The sequence below is a fragment of the Pan paniscus genome, chromosome 9 (genome assembly GCF_029289425.2).
Source record: "Pan paniscus chromosome 9, NHGRI_mPanPan1-v2.0_pri, whole genome shotgun sequence".
Classification (NCBI taxonomy): Eukaryota; Metazoa; Chordata; class Mammalia; order Primates; family Hominidae; genus Pan; species Pan paniscus.
Genome location: NC_073258.2, coordinates 124,224,275 through 124,238,667, shown reverse-complemented (window position 1 = coordinate 124,238,667; position 14,393 = coordinate 124,224,275). Strand labels below are relative to the sequence as shown.

Below are 14,393 nucleotides of genomic sequence, written 5' to 3'. Positions count from 1 at the left end.
AACATGGTGAAACCCTGTCTCTACTAAAAATAAAAAAAACAATTAGTCGGGTGTGGTGATGCGCGCCTGTAGTCCCAGCTACTCGGGAGGTTAAGGTGGGAGGATCGCTTGAACCTGGGAAGCAGAGGTTGCAGTGAGCCCAGATTGAGCCACTGCACTCTAACCTGGCAACAGAGTGAGACTCTGTCTCAAAATAAAATAAAATAAAATAAAATAAAGTCCAGAATAGGGAAATCTACAGAAATAGAAAGTGGTTGCCTAGAGCTGGGCCGAGGGGTGAGGGTGAGTAAGGGACCGCTAGCTAAATGGTGTGGGGATTCTTTTTGAGGTGTTGAGATGTAAAGTTGACTGTGGTAATAGCTGCAAATTAAAGGCCATTGAATTGTACATCTTAAATGAGTGAATTGTACAGTATATGATTATATCAAAATGAAGCTGTTTTCAAAAGGGGAAATCAGTCAGGTGGCTGTTCCACCATGCCAAGCAAGACACTAGAAGGTGATAAATTAGGAAGGTGGCAAGAGTCTAAGGAAACAGAGTAGTATAAGTCAGGGAGACACTGCAAAGACAGAACCACATGGAGAGTGAGGAAGAACAATGAAAAAATGCGGCAAAAGCTCCCAGTATAAATGACTGGGAGAGGAGGATGTGAAGAGGAGGTTGGATGGGAGATAGTTATAAATATGTTTTTCATGCAGCAAATGCATGAAGCTTAGCCCGTCCCAAGAAGAGTAGAAAGAGGGAGACAGGTGCTCATTCGTAGTTCATATTCCTTTTCCTGGCAAGGATGTGGCTAAGGGTACCTTGTGACTAATGATGACAACTATGAATTATATTATAGCACTAGTGATCAGCATAAAAGCTGTCCTAACTTATGCCTAGAAACACACTTAGGAGAATTTAGCCACAGAAAGCAGTTAAGACTGCAACAAGAGAGAAAAACCAGTTCTATAGCTGCACACACAATACTCTTCAGTATTTAACAGCACTAAGTACTTACTGCACCAAGTACAGATTTTTGTAAAAAGGAGAACTATCATTGCTGCTATGAACATCCTGGCTTATACAAGGAAAGCTCAATCGCTAAATGGTAATGGTTGGCTCCTATTACTCATAGGCCCCACAAGGTACAAATGTGTTTTGCTTGTTTATATCAAAGAAAGCAAGAACGTGAAGTAGAAACTCTTGGCTAATGAAATCAGGAGGTTAACAGAAACCATTTGAACATGCCAGAGTTAACAGATGCAAGATAAACGCATAAAAAGGTACATTTCAGATCAAGAAGAAGCCTGAGGAAAATAATGTGCAACCAGCACAGCAGATCACCTTCAAAAGCTCAATGGTCAGTTCCCAAAATTTGCATCCTGAGGTTTGTGAAGTTAAGCCTCTAGAAAACAAAGGAGCTTTGTATGTCATTGTCATAATGTCCCTGGATGTAAACTATGACCATTCAATAAGAAAAGAAAGTTGAGGTCACTTCAGGGAAGCAATTATGAAACACAGAATCTCCCAGTCTCAGGAGAAAGGGCCCAAAAAGAGGTCTGAACTGAAAGATAAATCTATTTGCACTACAGTAGAGGAGGCATCTCAGTTTTCCAGTGGAATTTTCCTATAAGACCCTACCTGAAAGGGAGGTCCAGCTCTGGCTACCCCCATGACAGCAGGCACTCTGCTAGAGCAACAACCAGTACTGACTCATCCTTTTATGCTTGCCACCTAGCCCAGTAGATACTCAAGAAATGTCAGTTTAGTAAACAAACAATTAATTCAAGACGGGGCAGAAAGAATCCAGTGGAAACTCAGGAAGAATATTAAAGGTCTTGTACACTAAAGATCCTTAGCATGAAGCCCCCGAAGGTCTGAGAGATCAATCTACTGCTCTAATCCTGCCCATCATCTTAGAGATGAGGTCATTGGTGACTTGCCCGAAGTCACACTTCCAGTAAATGCAGAACAAGTTCCAGCCTCCAGTGCAGTGATCAAGTGACCATACCCTTGTGGGACAGGAGATGGAAGAGCTCCAGCAATGAGACCAAAACACATGACTGGGGAGGCTGTTCACTTGAAAGGAAGGGTCAAACTGACTGATAGTGTCCTTGTGTCCTAAGAAAGGCACTACTAGAAAAATAATAATGATCAGAACTCTCTGGACCCACCTAAGGCATGAAAAACTGTAGTAAATTTTAAGTGCAGGAAAGGCAAGGACTGTAGCCATGTTTTCTGTATATAGTGCCAAATATAAAACAAAAAAAATGTAGGGGCAGCTAACTTTTATAATGTGCCAGGCCCCATCCCAAGAGCATCAACACGAATTATTTCATTGAATCCTGACAGTCTTCACAACAGCCCTCTGGGGTAGATGTCATTAATCCGATTTTATTTTATTTTATTTTTCATTTATTTACATATTTTTTGAGATAAGGTCTTGCTCTGTCACCCAGGCTGGAGTCCAGTGGTTAGATCTTGGCTCACTGCAACCTCTACCTCTGGGGTTGAAGCTATTCTCATGCCTCAACCTCCCAAGTAGCTTGGATTACAGGCATGCGCCACCACACCCAGCTAAATTTCATGTTTTTGGTAGAGATGGGGTTTCACCATGTTGGCCAGGCTGGTCTTAAACTCCTGGCCTCAAGTGATCCACCTGCCCCAGCCTCCCAAAGTGCTGAGATTACAGGTGTGAGTCACCACGCCTGGCCAACCACATTTTACAGATGAGAGAATCAAGGCTTGGGGACAGTAAGTGACTTCTCCATAGTCACACCAGTAGTGAGCAGCAGAACCATGTGCATCTGTCCCCAGAGGCCCGCCACATAGCTGAAGGGAGGGTATTCTGTGTTCTGGGCAGCCATTTATCCCCACGCTGCAACAACGAGGCACCTGCTGAAAAGCATAGCCTGCCGCCTCCAAGTGGGAGACTCTGAAACCCAGATTCGGGAACCTACTCAGTGCTCATTTCCCAAGATTTCCATTCTCTGGGGCTTGTCCTCCCAGCCTTTGCATATTGCCATAGATTTTTAAAAGAGAAAAAAAAAGGCCTCACACATATAGGCAATGTTCTAATGCTTAACTGAACGGTGAACAGACAATGTTCATCTTTACACTGTATGGATACATTATATACATTTTTGTGTATGCATGATATATTTCACAATTTTTTTGTAATCACTCCTAACCCAGCCCTGAAGTGACAGCCACCAGATCAGCTGTGACATCCACCATGGCTCACTATGAGGGAAGGTAGACTGGGGAAACTATCTTCTACTGCATCACCTACTGATAAAGAGCACACCACCATCCAAAAAGGATGACTTCACCTCCTCAGCAAACCTTCTCTCAGTTGTGAAATATAAAGCTACCGATTCCCACCAGCTCAACATTTCACTCATCAAGGAGTGTGGAGGTCGAGAGCACAGTCTTTAGAGCATCACCTCTTCAGTTTTATCCCAGTTCGCCATTTATTATATGGTCTTGGGCTAGTTATTTAAGACCTGTTTGAGACTCTGTTTCCTAACATATAAAATGGGGGAAAAAAAAAAACATCTTTCCTGTAGGGTTGTATTAAGGTTGTATGAGATTTTTTTTTTTAAATGGAAAGCTCACAGAAGCATCATGATTGTAATTTCTAAAGCTCTTCCCACACTAAGAACGTGTGTACTCCAGTTCTCAGCCCCAAGCGTCCTGCCCACTGAATTGGAAAGTGCATCTCCATGCTCTTTGGTTGTCCTGAGCCTGAGGGCTTTTCCCACTGAGTCTAGCCAGCCCAGGCCTCTGCCTCACTTTTGAGGTTGTCTGTAGGTGAGCCCTGTTTTGCCACTTAAACGTCTACCCTTGCATGGCCACATATCCCTTTCCTGACCGGGCTGCTCAGCTCCCTCCCTTCCCAAGGCCCTCAGTCTGATTTCTGTGGCCCAGTCTTGCTTCTCCTTTGCCTGAGACCCGCTCATTATTTTTTTTTTCTTTGAGATGGAGTTTCACTCTTGCTGCCTAAGCTGGAGTGCAATGGCACAATTTTGGCTCACTGCAACCTCCACCTCTGGGTTCAAGCAATTCTCCTGCCTCAGCCTCCAGAGTAGCTGGGATTACAGGCTCCTGCCACCATGCCCAGCTAATTTTTTTTTATTTTTAGTAGAGACAGAGTTTCACCATGTTGGCCAGCCTGGTCTCAAACTCCTGACCTCACATGATCCACCCACCTCGGCCTCCCAAAGTGCTGGGATTACAAGCATGAGCCACTGCGCCACGCCTGCTCGTCTCTCTTGAAATCTCAGTGGACTCCATTCTCCAAGGATCAACCCACATCCCATCTCCTTCATTCAGCCCTGCTCAATTTCTTTTGCCCATTACTACCTCTCCATCTCTGTTCTTGCACATCTTTGGCAATTGTACAAGTGACCCCTGAACAACATGGGTTTGAACTGTGCAAGTCCAAATACGTGCAAATCTTCTTTCACCTCTGTCGCCTCTGAGACAGCAAGACCAACCCCTCCTCTTTCTCCTTCTCAGCCTACTCAATGTGAACACAATAAGGATGAAGGCCTTTATGACAATCTGCTTCCACTTAATGAGTAGTAAATATATTCTCTTATGACTTTCTTAACATTTTCTTTTCTCTACTTACTTTATTACAAGAATACAGTATATAATGCATAATACCAAAAATGTGTTAATTGACTGTGTTATCAGTAAGGCTTCTGGTCAACAGTAGGCAATTAGTAGTTAAGATGTTGTGAAGTCAAAAGCTACACTCAGATTTGACTGCATGGGGGTTGGTGCCCCTAAGCACCAAGTTGGTCAAGGGTCATCTGTAATTCAAACCATTAAATGCTGTCTTCATAAATTACTATTCCTCAAACTTTTCGTATTAGTCTCATGTCTTCTCATAGACAAAGACCTGCCTTCCAGTTGCTTTGTAATTGTGGTAGTTAAGAGCATGGACTCTAAAGTCAGACTACCAGCTCAAACACTTTTGAGCTGTGTGACCTTGCTTGGAGTACTTGGCTCCTCTGTGCTTTAGTTTATTCACTTGTAAAATCTGAATAATCTGTACCTAGATTTAAAAAAATTGCTATGAGTTTATAAGATTTAAAACATAGGCTGAGGCCAGGCACAGTGGCTCACGCCAGTAAACCCAGCACTCCAGGAGGCTGAGGCAGGTGGATTATTTGAGGTCAGGAGTTCAAGACCAGCCTGGTCAACATGGTGAAACCTTGTCTCTATTAAAAATACAAAAATTAACCTGGCACGGTAGCTGGCGCCTGTAATCCCAGCTACTCAGGAGGCTGAGATGGGAGAATCACTTGAACCCAGGAGGCAGAGGTTACGGTGAGCTGAGATTGCCCCATTGCACTCCAGCCTAGGTGACAGAGCCAGACTCTGTCTTAAAAAAAATAAAATAAAATAAAATAAAATAAATAAATAAAATATAGAGTGAATTAAATGTTAGACATATTATTATTATTATCCTTATCATCACATTACCATTACAGTACCTAGAACAGGACTGCTAGCTAAGTTTCTGCAAACACAAACCAAAGAATAGCATTAAGAATTAATAAACAGGCCAGGCGCAGTGGCTCACGCCTGTAATCCCAGCACTTTGGGAGGCTGAGGCGGGCAGATCACCTGAGTTCGGGAGTTTGAGACCAGACTGACCAACATACAGAAACCCTGTCTCTACTTAAAAAATACAAATTTAGCCAGGCCTGGTGGTGCATGCCTGTAATCCCAGCTACTCGGGAGGCTGAGGCAGGAGAATCGCTTGAACCCGGGAGGCGGAGGTTGTGGTAAGCCAAGATCGCACCATTGCACTTCAGCCTGGGCAACAAGAACAAAACTTGTTTTTATCCAGTAAAAACATATTTTGTTGCACTTGAGAAGTATCTCTATTTGTTTAAACTAGAGGCAGCAAACTTTGAGTAAAGGGCTCGATAATAAATGTTTTAGATCAGCCAGTCATAGACCTGTCGCAACTACTCAATTCCGCTGTTGTAGCATGAACGTGATCATTGGTAACATATAAACAAATTGGTATGCCTGTGTTCTAATAAAACGTATGGAATTTCATATAATTTTTGCATGTCATATTATCCTTCTCTTAATTTCTTCAACCATTTAAAAAGGTAAAGAAACATTCTTAGTTTGGAAGAACTGTATAAAATCTGGCATCAAACCAAATTTGGCCTGTTGGCTATGGTGTGTCAAACCACAATGTAAGGTCACATGAGGTCTTCCATGACATCTTGGATAACGGCCTTCATTCTACAGGCACTAAGGAAGTGCTGCTGTGTCTTAGGAAGAGGCATGAGCCCGTGCCCACACTACCAATAAAAGCAGCTGTGCAGTAGTTGTATGTATGATGAGTGCTCACTCATATTTCCAGTTCTCCCCTCTTCCTGCACTCAGAAGCCACATCTTCCAGCTTTCCTGCAGTCAGGCAGGGCCACGTGACTAGCTCTGGCCAATGTGGGGCAAGTGCAGGGACAGTATACTCACTTTCAGGGAGGAGCATTAAGAGCCACGCCTTCCTCCCCACCCCACCCTGACCACTGCGGTAGAAGGGCCATGACATTCTACTGCCTGGATCACTGAGCTGCCTGCCACATGCAGGATAGCCTTCCTGGAGAGTTTTCCAGAGCCTGAGGGGACTTGGAGTGATCAAGAACTAAATTTAGCATGAGTTAAGCTGGTTGGGGTGAAAGGGGGAGGGAATGGTATTATCATGGCATAACCCAGTTTAGTTCAACATCTTTCTGCAAACACAAACCAAAGAATAGCATTAAGAATTAATAAACAGGCCGGGCGTGGTGGCTCACGCCTGTAATCCCAGCACTTTGGGAGGCTGAGGTGGGCAGATTACCTGAGGTCGGGAGTTTGAGACCAGACTGACCAACATAGAGAAACCCTGTCTCTACTAAAAAAATACAAAATTAGCCAGGCGTGGTGGTGCATGCCTGTAATCCCAGCTACTCGGGAGGCTGAGGCAGGAGAATCGCTTGAACCCGGGAGGCGGAGGTTGAGGTGAGCCGAGATCGCACCATTGCACTTCAGTCTGGGCAATAAGAGCAAAACTCCGTCTCAAAAAAAAAAAAAAAAAAAGAAAGAAAAAAAAAAACAACCATCTAGCAATATGTAGTCCGTCACATCCTTTCACCTTAATAACTCATTTAGGGGACAAATGTCCAGTCTTCCGAAGAATTCAGCAAGAGACGAGAAGTGTCTTCAAGTTCTCTCATTAGAAACCCTAAACCGTCTCTTCCAGCAATAATAAACTTGATGACAATAAGCCTCAGGAAGGCCGGGAGGGAAGGGCTTCGAGCCAGCAGCAGCAATGAACCTTAGGTACTCATAATCTGATCTGCAACAATCTCTGCCAGCTACAAAGTTACATTCTTTCTTCTTAGAGTAGTAATGATGACGACAATAACAGAACAAAGCAAATAATGTTTATTGCTGCTTATTTCAAGCCAGGTACAGTTTACCAAAGCAGAACTGTGGATGAGAGGTGAGAAACGCTTATCCTTTTAAGAAATCTGTAGAGTCAGAAGTTTCAGTCCTCGCCCTGAGCTGTCCTTCTCACTCAAGGGATTTAAATGCCTAGATGACCAGCGCTCAGTGTCCTGGACTTACCGAACCACGGGAAAACTCCAATTCCCATCCCACAGAATAATAAAGTAAATCTCACACTGTTCGCAGGAGGGTGTGCCTGCCGTGCGATGTTTGTAAATGAATATTTAATAGTTTCAAATGAATGTTTACTTTCAGTGTCCCCTGCTGGCTACAGAAGAATGCAAACAGTCCACATCACTAGCAACCTGCTCTATCAGGACTGTGGCCTTTTTCTAAACCATTACTAAAAAGGAAGCTGAGAGACCAACTAATCCACCCAACACTCATTTAATCCCACTTTCAAAACCACCACCACCCAAGGCAAACAGAAGTTACCTACCAGGGCCACACAGCAGGCCAAAAGGTGATTACAGGGTTCTGGTTCAGGAGTCAGCTCTCCAGAATCTCAAGCCATGAAGTGACCCCAACCTTCACCGCAACTCACCTCCTGATAAACGTTTCCATAGCTGGGAAGCCTGGCTCTATAGGAGGTGTGCAGGGGCCATGTCTAGGACTCCCTCCTCTGGAGCAGACCTCTTACAGAAAGAATCTTGAGGCTGGGCACGATGGCTCATGCCTGTAATCCCAGCACTTTGGGAGGCCAAGGCAGGTGGATCACCTGAGGTCAGGAGTTTGAGACCAGCCTGGCCAACATGGTGAAACCCCGTCTCTACTAAAAACACAAAAATTAGCTGGGTGTGGTGGCAGGCGCCTGTAATCCCAGCTACTCGGGATGCTGAGGCAGGAGAATCACTTGAACCCGGGGGGACCGGGAAGTTGCAGTGAGCCAAGATCTCGCCACTTCACTCCAGCCTGGGTGACAAGAGTGAAACTCTGTCTCAAAAAAAAAGAAAAGACAAAAGAAATCTAGAGAAATAGATAATTTGGTCCAGGCAACAGCTAAAGAATGAACAGCACCCCACTTGCCAACAGATTAAAAAGAATGGGTACAGTAGGCAACTGACATTTACTATCAAATAAAATATTGTTGACCATTAATGGTCGTGAAATATGGAGAAGTAAAAAAAAAAAAAAAAAAAATGGACCCTCCCAGCTACCTGTGAAGAATGTGAGTAGGTTCTGTCACACAGTGCTTATCCTCCTAAACAGTGTGAAAGTAGCAAGACTGCTCACTCACCCACTCGAACATGGAGAAACTCGAAACTCCCCTCATCTGAGGACTAAGCCCTTTTCCACAGAAATGCTTCACCTGCTCTCTGTCAAGAACTATACTTTCTCTCAACCTTTTTTTTTTCCAGAATCAAATTCTTCCAGCACACTGACTTTCCTGAAGGTCTGTCACAGCCCCCAGGCTCTTTGGAGACGGCATTACCAAGCCCAGCAGATGTGAGGGCCAGGAACACGAGGACAGGGAATTCAGACAGATGTCACTACAGTCTGCCTAGTCCTATGGGGGACAGAACCATCTGGAGGTGGAGCAGCCCCACAAAATTGGAGACCTTCTTAGTGTTTGAGGTTCTAAGGCTCTACAGGAATTAGGACTATCTTTGCGTCACCAAAAGAAAAAAAATAACCATGTAGAAGCTGCGGAAGATTGGTGAGTTACTCTTTAAAAAACCAGTTTCTTGGCTTCCAAATCACTACATGCCCCACAGAGTCTTAGGCCGCAGTCCCATCTGTTTGTCAATGCCACCTCCTCTCTCAGTCTCCTCCACCACTGCCCTTACCTTGCTCACCAAGTTACCAGTAGAAGAAATCATAGAATCCTCTTTGGAGACAGCCTAAAGCTCTTACCCTATTGAGAGAGAGGGGTTGCACTGGGGGAGATTTCTATCTCAAAGTCCAACCACTTGTCAGTCATAGACATATGTCACGGTCATCTTCATCCAAAAGCATCCTCAGTGATACTCTCATAACTCCATGAGGTACAGCTGTGTGAAGTACAGCCTTTACTTACCTAATTGTCCAGCCTCTGAACCTCCCTCACATTTCAATTACTCCAATAAGACTTCTCTGCCATGCCAGCTGAAATGTATTTCTAGAGTGTCTGCTGTTCACCGCACTTATCTGTCCCTTAACACTTACTGACTTGCGTGTACACATGTGTCGGAGGTGTGAGAGAGCCTCCTTCCATCTGTGAGGCTACCAGCCCCTAAAAGGCCAAAGCATTGCCCTTTACATTTTTTTAACTTCACAATGCCTAGACAACGGGGCTGCAAAAATAATACTTGATCAACATTTGTAGAATGAAGAAATGGATGAGAAAATGAATGGACAGACCCTGAGCCTGCTCTCTGGAAAAGAAGGCCTGACTGACACACCATGCTGTTGCGTGGTAGTTAGTCCCCACTCTGAAATCAGTTCAGCCGTAAGAATGTATCCTGGCTTCCCCACCAACTAGTTGCATTAATTTAATCAAATCTCACTTTACCACTCTGTGCCTCCATTTCCCTACCTCTGAAATGGAGACACCAGCTGCTTCATGGGGTTATAGTAAGAATCAAATGAGATAACATATTTATACACACTTTTAAAAGTCTAACTAACTGACCTAATGAATATAAGAGACAACAGAACATAAAAAAAAAAGCCGGTGTCTAGCACGGCATTACACAGAGCGGAAATTATACTAGAGAAGAGGAGTAACCAGGGACAGGTGAATCACTGGGGAAACTTACCCTGCTGTAAGCCCAAAGCCTGGTTCCTATCTGCACGCCTTCAAGCAGGCCACTTAAACTCTGTGTCTGCTTCCCCATCCATAAAATGGGGATAAAATGGGGATTCTTATCATAACACTGTGAGCTCCATGTGAGTTTACTGTGGTGCTTGACACATAGTTTCAGCAAATGTTAGTCACCATTGTTCTTATCAGTATTTACCATCATTTTATATATCACCAACCCATAGTAGGCATTCCAGAGTTGTTTCTAGAAATAATTCAAACATTATAATTTTAATTAAATTCATTCTCTTCCATATGTAGACAGTGCTATCAAGGTAGTCAATAGATTTGGTCATCTTGCTTCTATCAAGTCTCCTTGTTGGAAGAGTAGGGAGTACCCTGAGTACCAGTACCAGAGTATCAGCATTAGTACCCTATCAGTACCTGAGTACCAGAGAGTAGGGAGTACCAGTTGGGATACTGCCAAAGGGAGCCGCATTTCATCCACAACTACAAGGTTTGGCCCCTGGACCAAAATGGACCTGTACTTAATGAGACAGTGGGTCACAGGATCTAACAGTATCAAGGCAGAGATAAATGACAAAATTTTCCCATCCTTGTAAAATTGCATTTGGCTGAAGAAGACAAAATTATCCCAATTACAGTTCCCAGATTAACACTGCTCTCCTTGTTGAAATGCATCAAGAGATGCTCAAGGCAGATTTTTAAAGGCAAACATCTCTGCACATCCCTGAGGACCAACCCAGGCTGAGCTGAGAGCATTCTGTTAAAGTGATGTCTCATCCTGAATGACAGCCAAGCTACCCCTCAGCCCCAAGTTGGGTGTGCTGACAGCAGGGGCGCGGAAGGATGCGGAGAGATTTCTGATGAAGAGCCCAGTGTTCCTGCAGCACCTGGGCTTTTCTTGGAGGCCTCGTCCCAGCTACAGACTGAGCATGGCTCTACTGAGGAATAAGGAAGAGCTTTAGCTGCTGGTCTGGACCTGGAACTCCCAGTGACAATAAACACTGCTAGTAGCCTCCCACCCAGAAAGAATGGGGTACCAGACCCCAAGAAAGCAAGGACTAAATGTAAGAGAGAGGGATAGCAAAGCTTGAGGAAAAGAAACTCCCGGCTGGGGGATAACTGATGTTCATCACTTCTTGGGAACTCGCAGTTCTTGAGAGTTACACTTGCAGAAACTAAGCACCTCCCTTTGCCTTCTGCAAAGTGCCTTTTCAAGACCCACTAAAGGGCCCTGTTCCCTACAGGAGGAGGGCTGGACTAGACATTCTGTCAGGGTTTAATCTAGGGTAGGGGTGCCTGGAAGGCCAAATGTGGCCCAGAGCCAGGTTAGGACCCCATGCCTTAAATCGCTCAACACCCATCCCTGACTCTGAAAATCAACCTTTCACTCAGAGATGTGACCTGCCGCCACCCCACCCCACGCGTGGACAGCCAGCCGCAATGAAGGCAGGATTCATCCTTGCTGGGAGCTCTCCCAAGCTCATCCTCCTCCTCCCACCCTCCACCCTCTTCAGGGAGAAAGCTCCCTCCTCAGTCCAAGGAGCCTTTCTCCTCTGAAGGAGGCCTCAGGCAGCTGCACATGCCACCCTGCAGGGGTACCGGATCACTGGTATGGCAAAGTTTTCCAAGCAAAATCTGCAGTTTCTCCACCAGATGAAAAGCCAATTCACCTGCCCGTGCAATCTCCTTATTGGGTCAAAAAACAGGGAGCGGTAAAGGTTTTATTTTTTAAATGGAAGGTAAAAATATTCTGACTACTTCTGTAGCTAGAATACAGCTACTCCCACACCCCAAGCGAGAGATGCCTTTAATGTCCCAAGATTAAGCCCAGGAACAGGCACTTGCAAAGGCCCAAGGTGAGTGCTTGTGTTGGGGTAGGCAGCGGTCCACTCGCCTTTGGACACCAGGCATCCTAGAGGATGGAGCCTGGCCCCTCAGAGGGATGCCCCTAGGGACTGCCTGCCCTAAGCAGCTGACGTGAGAAAGGCCCCCCGCACCCCCTCCCTCAAAATCACGTGTTGGTCAGGGCTAAGGAAGAGTACAACTGCACCCCCAGCCTGATGCAGACGCACAACACCTCGCCAAAGGGAAGGGATGTTTCTTTATTATAAAGTTCCCTCTGTGCGCACCACTCCTCACGTACTCGAAGTTGGAGAACGTTTTAGCTGCAATTTGATTCTCTCCACTGCCCCTCAACTTCCACAAAACCCCTGCCCTCGAAGAAGGTAAGGAAAATAGTGCAGCAGTGCAGCAGCTGGGGGAGCCAGGGAGAGTACCCCAACTTTTAAAGTGCCTAGTCCCCACATCTTAACCCCTCGATGCCTGGTGAGATGGCATCAATGAAGGAGACCTCTTGAGGGTGCTGGGGGGAGCACAGGGCTGAAGAAAGGCAGAAGAGGAAGGTGCCCTATCCCTCCTCTACTTACCAGGAGAGCTTGAATCCTTTCATTAGTACAGTCACGATAATCCACTGACCGTGTCCTTAGCATCCCCGTTACAGCTCCGGAGGTCCCAGGACATATTGGAAAAGATGACGAAGTCCCAAAAGAACAGAATCCCATGTAATGTGACTTGAACACAGAAAGAGAAAGAGAGAAAGGGAGAAAGAGCCAGAAGAACTGCTGCCACTGCCCCTTCTTCCCCCTCTCCCAGCTGAAAGCTGGGCTTGGAGGCAAAGGACAGATTCTGCAAATCCAGCCTGGGGCTGGAGCCGCCTGCCCGAGCTGTGGCTGCCGCTGCCAGTTTCTGATGAGGATGGGTAATGCTGGCAAGGCTGCGCGAAACAAGCCCTGGAGTTGCCGTCAACAGCCAGGCTGGCCGGCTGCCCCCCACCCTCACCTCATACCAGCTCTGAGCTGCTTTGGGGAAGGAAGCCAAGGAGAGCCTGGGAGGAGAGCACAAACCTAGCAGAAGCTGCACCTCTCTTCCCCCAGGCGGCAGCTCCCGCAGCTCCATATAATCTCCTAATCAATGCAGTACCCAAGCAAAGCACTGCCAGCCACTTCCGCCCATTTAAAGACACAGCACATGTTTAGTCCCAGGATGGGACAGAATATCAGGGAGAGGGTGCGTGAGGAATGTGGTGCCAGGAAGGAAGAGGAGGGGGCAGAAATATCTGAAGTTGAGCACTTCTATCAGCATCCACTCAGGGGTTAAAATGCCCCACCCCTGTGGGGGAGGGGAACCTGGACCCTAGGTCCTCTGCACACCTCTGGAATCCAAGCAGACCTCAGAGGCCCCGTGGTGAGTGCCTGGGACATCTAGGCGCACAAGACCACCTTAAATAGAACCCTCACCCCGCAAGGCGGGGCAAGCAGGGCTGCGTGCTCCCAGGCAGTGTGCTGCACACAGAATGCACAGCTCTCTCCTCCTGCTGGGGAAATTGCCGTGACTTCTGGGACGCAGGGTGAGGCAGCAACTTCTGGTGGCAGGGCAGCACATTGTCACCTGGGGCAAGGGATCCTTTTAAGGTGACCACAAAGGCCTGGTTTAGGATTTAGGCAACATGATCACCAATCCTGGGCTCCAAGAAGATGCAGACCAGCCACAGCACCCAGTAAGGCAGGACCAGGATTTTCAACTCTAGCTGGAACGTAACAATTCACTGAGAATGGGGAAGAGGCTCCTCCTAAATCAGATCCTCCAGGCTGGGGCCTGGGAGTTCCAACACCAACAACTTCCCTGGCTATATGATCCCTTTCTATCTTTCCCTACGTTACTATCTGGGTCAGTAATGCGGATGGGTGACAACGAACAAAGAGATTAATTATGAAATAGCAACCTTCAACTGAACCATGATAATAAAGCTTTACCCAGAAACTTGCTCCAAAACAGTCGAACCATAATAAGCCTTTACCCTAAAATTTGCCCATAAAACAATCTGCAGACATCCTCGTGTCATATGAACATCATCTATACTTGACCCTTTAAAGTGAGAAAAACCAATCATTTCTCCTTTGGTCACGCACAGTGGCTCATGCCTGTAATCCCAGCACTTTGGGAGCCCAAGGAGGCGGATCCCTTGAGTTCAGGAGTTTGAGACCAGCCTGGCCAACATGGCGAAACCTCGTCTCTACTAAAAATACAAAATTTAGCTGGGTGTGGTGGCATGTGCTTGTAATCCCAGTTACTCGGGGGG

At 46.0% G+C, this 14,393-nt stretch overlaps 1 protein-coding gene across 17 annotated transcripts in view; it reads right to left on the bottom strand.

Annotated features, from left to right (window-relative positions):
* The window catches only part of GRAMD1B (GRAM domain containing 1B), a 270,435-nt gene that overhangs the window by 91,276 nt on the left and 164,766 nt on the right, over nt 1-14,393 (bottom strand). For 2 of the 17 annotated variants that reach the window (XM_057299278.2, XM_057299279.2), the window contains exon 1: nt 12,682-13,228. The exons of 14 other annotated variants lie outside the window; for them this stretch is intronic. In XM_057299278.2, the coding sequence (XP_057155261.1) occupies nt 12,682-12,704 (23 nt within the window). In that variant the 5' untranslated portion in view covers nt 12,705-13,228. Of the gene's footprint in view, nt 1-12,681; nt 13,229-14,393 lie in introns of those variants that run through there. One more of the 17 variants, XM_008973381.5, reaches the window with a different exon arrangement.